The 4,164-nt window shown below is 38.7% G+C and overlaps 1 protein-coding gene across 1 annotated transcript in view; it reads right to left on the bottom strand.

The window, feature by feature from the left end:
• The window catches only part of LOC103139693 (vomeronasal type-2 receptor 1-like), a 15,160-nt gene extending 12,554 nt beyond the window's left edge, over nt 1–2,606 (bottom strand). Inside the window, exons 1-5 of the mRNA XM_016672585.1 lie at nt 2,289–2,606; nt 1,908–2,197; nt 1,498–1,793; nt 833–1,038; nt 653–745 (exon numbers count right to left, since the gene is read on the bottom strand). Coding sequence (XP_016528071.1) covers nt 653–745; nt 833–1,038; nt 1,498–1,793; nt 1,908–2,197; nt 2,289–2,549 — 1,146 coding nt within the window. The 5' untranslated portion in view covers nt 2,550–2,606. The remainder of the gene's footprint in view (nt 1–652; nt 746–832; nt 1,039–1,497; nt 1,794–1,907; nt 2,198–2,288) is intronic.
• Between the last annotated feature and the right edge of the window lie 1,558 nt (nt 2,607–4,164).

Here is a 4,164-nt window from a genome sequence, read left to right as displayed (position 1 = left end):
AGCTCAGCTCAGAGTTGTTTGCTCTGACAATTGGTGTTGCCCTGTGAAAGAAGAAAATCACTGCTGTAATGATGGCCAGACAGGCTCCCCTGATGGAAACTACAGCCAGGATGATTGACAGGACTTCTTTATAGGAAAGAAACTCCACAGGTTTGGCGATGCAAGCATCTCTTTTTGCATTTGGCCAGAACTCTCTGGGACAAGGGAAGCAATCAGGGGAATCTAAAGAAATGGTGTAGACACATGTGTCAACACTAAATTATTTGAAAATGTAAATAAAGAAAATGTAATGATTTTACCAGACATGTTGCTAATCTCCCCTTCAGGACATGGTATGCAAACATAGCAACAGATGGGCCTGCCTTTCTGCAACACTTTACGAGTTCCTGGAGGACAACTCTCAGAGCAAACAGACACTGGTACCTGTAATTTAGTCAAAGAAAAAGAACAATAATTTAACCATATTTTACAAGCATCTTCAGTGTATGAACACTGCATACATTTTTGACAATAGATTCATTACTTGTTTGTAACCATCCACCCAGGTAATATTCCTGTTGATACGAAACTCCTGACCTCTTGGCAGAGAACCATCATAATATCCCACTGTTACCAGTTCAATAACTCCACTCTCACTTTTCTGCCAGTTTACCAGCTCATAAAAAGCCACAGAATCTCCATTGGGATCAAATGAAACATGGTAGCCATTTTGGGAAAAGTTTACTTTCTTTAGTTCAATAAAAACCTGCAAAATCAGAAAGACACAGGAAGAGAAAAAAAATCAATACAAGAAAACCAGTTAAAAACTGATTTACTTTTTACTTAAACTAACCTGTTCAGGCTCTAGACGCATGTGTTTGTCACACTGAGTGGTTCCGTGAGTTTCCTGACACGCTGCATTGTGAATAGCATGTGCTACTGCATAAACAGCCTTATAAACCATGTTAGAAACTCTTAACTGAGACGTGTCAGTGTACGGGCTCTTCAGGGTTTTAATATCTTCAGTTCTGTCACACCTTCCCTTATGTGGATCAGCAGCTAAGGAAAAGAAAAAAGTCTAATAAACATGGAAATACACACAACTCATGCAGGTCAAATAGATAGACATATTACTCTAGGGCTTGTTATCAGTAGTTTTATAAACTAAACATCAGTTAAAATGTGTTACTTTTAACCTATAACTGAGGAGTTATTGGAAGCATTATCTACTTTGTCTTTGGCCCTTTGTTGTTCTGTTGATGTATTTGAAACTGAACTTTGGAAAAAAAATACCCTAAAAGATTAGTTACGTTTGTAAAGATCAAATAATTTGACCTGCTAGAAACAGTCCAAATTAATGTTACTAACAAATTCTTGGGTGAAACTGAGTAAATAGAAAATATTGACAATAATAACAGCTGATGGCTTAAGAAAATGTTGTCATTTCCCATTCAGAGTCAACATATTTTCTGTAAATTAAGTATTAAACTAAAAAACACACAGACAAGAATTTCATACTTTCTGTCAGGCTGCAGTTGAACGCATCCTCCCAGAACTCAGTCAGCACTGATGAAGCTGCCACTTCAGAGGGAGAGAGATCCAGCAGGAAGTCCCTCAGACCTGGGATGACAGATTGCTGGATGGCAACTCCGATGGCTCCTGCACAGAAACTGAATCTCATCAAGTTTGGGTCGGTTATCCAGCCTTCACTTCCGATCCACTGCCGATGTGGGGTAGGTTCTCTGCTCAGCTCCTCTAAGAGGACTTTCATATCACCCCCACCTGCAAATGCCAAAACTACTTTGGCTGTAGATCTGAAAAAAATAAATAAATAAATAAAAAAAATAAACGAAAAAAGTATACAAAAAAAAATTAATCAAGGTTCACATAACCATAAGGCACAGTGGCAAAATAAAACATTCTAAAACCTGCGGATGGCGTCAGCTACTTTTTTTATCTTGTTCTTTGGGTCAGTTCGATAGAAAGATTCAATGTACTCCACACAGATCCCCTCTTTGAGTGCTGTGCCAAGGAAAGAAGCCATGCCATTGTTTCCATAATCTGAGTCTGCATGGACGGCTCCGATCCAAGTCCAGCCAAAGTGTTTCACCAGTTTGGCCATTCCAGCAGCTTGGTAATGGTCACTGGGAATCGTTCTGAAAAAAGTCGGGAACTGCTGTTTGTCTGAAAGGCAGGCACAGGTGGCAAAGTGGCTCACCTACAAAAGGAATATCATTTTTAAAATAACAATAATGACTTCACCATTTTCATGTACATAAATTAGTTTTTAATTAATATACACAACTTACCAGAGGGATTTTAAAGGACCCAATAATTCGTAAGATGCTGATGGAGGGAGTGGATCCAGAGTCTCCAACAGCAGCCATCACCTCTCCAGACTTTGAACAGTTGTTTCCCTGGTAAAACACGGGATCCTGGCCGTTTGAAAGCTGAAATGCCACATGCACGGCAACAGGCACAGAGGCGCAAGTGTCAAATATCTGATAACCCAGTCTAATGCCCGGCAGCAGCTCTGTGCTGTTGTTTATTTCCTCAATAGCAAAGACCATTGTGCGAGAGAAGCGCAGACCCCGGGCGTTGAAGCTGCACAGAATGAAATGAGGAGAGTTCTGATGTTAACGCCGGATAAAAAAAAAAGTTCCTAATATTAGAAAAAAAAAAAAGAAAAAAAAACAGTCAAAGGTTTGGAACAAAGTTGCAAAACAAGAAATAATTTCACAATTCATAGAGAAATGTTAACTGAAACTACATTAAATTATTAGAACAATTCATTTTACTCAAATCTACTGCTAAGCATTTTTGCATCGTTTTTAACATGCAAAATCACATTCTTAAAACGATTCATGCACATCTTCATCTAACACACTTTTGTCTTTCCTCTTTACTAACCTCCCTTTGCATATTGGAAGCTCAGGCTTGGTGGTGTAGTTATTGATCACTGTCTGCACTTGGTAGTGGATGAAGAAAGCACCTCCGATAACAAAGTCCCCGTCCACGGAGAACGCAGGTTGACGAGGCGTACCCTGCAGCGAACATTTCACCAATGACGCCTCAGCACTGAAATCAGGGCCAGTCAGGTTATCGATACGCTGATTTCTTTCTTTTACACCGCTGAGAGACCCACCCAGCACAACAACTGTGATCAGCTCAAACAAACTCATCGCTAATCTCAGACCCACCTCCATTCTTCAACCATTTGTTCTCTGGGTGTTTGTGTTCTCATTAACATGTGTTTTATATCAGGTCATTAAAAGGAACATGGGGTCACCTAGGGATCTATGATTACGTCTTAAAGTGACCTATCCTAACGTAAGCCTCTATGCAACTGGGCTGTCTAACACTGTGTCAAAATTGAAGAAGTTGGCTTAAATGTATGGTACTCATGTATAGGAACTGTGTGATCAGTATTCTAAACTTTGAATATCCTGAGCGAAATCACTACTGAAATCACCCTCAAAGTGGAAAGAGAACTAAAGATGGAGGCCAAATTGACTTTGCATGGAATTGTAAAGTTAAATTTTCTTCAAGTAATGTTTGACATAAAACATTTTCAGAACAATAGAAAGTAGCTTAATTGCTTGTTTGTGCTGTAATATGGCACCATGTTCAAGGAAAGTACATAACATTACAGCGCTCCTTTATTAAGACGAGGATCAAAATCAAATTTTGATTTTGCTCAAGGCTGTGTTCTACGTTTGGGCCATCTGGGGTCGTTGATTGTAACGTAAAATACATGTGACTCAGTTGAAGTCATATGAAAGTATTGGTAAGCCACTTGAAACTTGAAATTGAGGATTGCTGCACTGTGTTTTATGATGTATCCAGTATATCAGTGTACTTACATTAATAATCAGAGACATTTCTTTAGTACATGATTTATTTCTGAAACAAGAAACCAACAGACTGACATACATTACACTCCCATGATGGAACATGTGTGCATATAAACTACTCCTCCAAACTGTTTACGTAATGCATGACAGCTAAGCTTTTTCAAATAGGTGTAAATAGTTTAAGATATGCAACAACCGGATTAATACTACCTGTATTTTTGTCACATTACTTCCAGGCTTCTTTGGGGTTTAACTTAGTTTTTGTTCATTAAATATTTTTTAGTGTTCTTCTCTGGTTGAAACAAAATAATGAAACATTTTGGAGCAAATA

Source organism: Poecilia formosa, unplaced genomic scaffold, assembly GCF_000485575.1.
Source record: "Poecilia formosa unplaced genomic scaffold, Poecilia_formosa-5.1.2 Scaffold63, whole genome shotgun sequence".
Taxonomy (NCBI): domain Eukaryota; kingdom Metazoa; phylum Chordata; class Actinopteri; order Cyprinodontiformes; family Poeciliidae; genus Poecilia; species Poecilia formosa.
The sequence above is the reverse complement of the archived record's forward strand: the minus strand, read 5'-3'. Positions and strand labels throughout refer to the sequence as shown.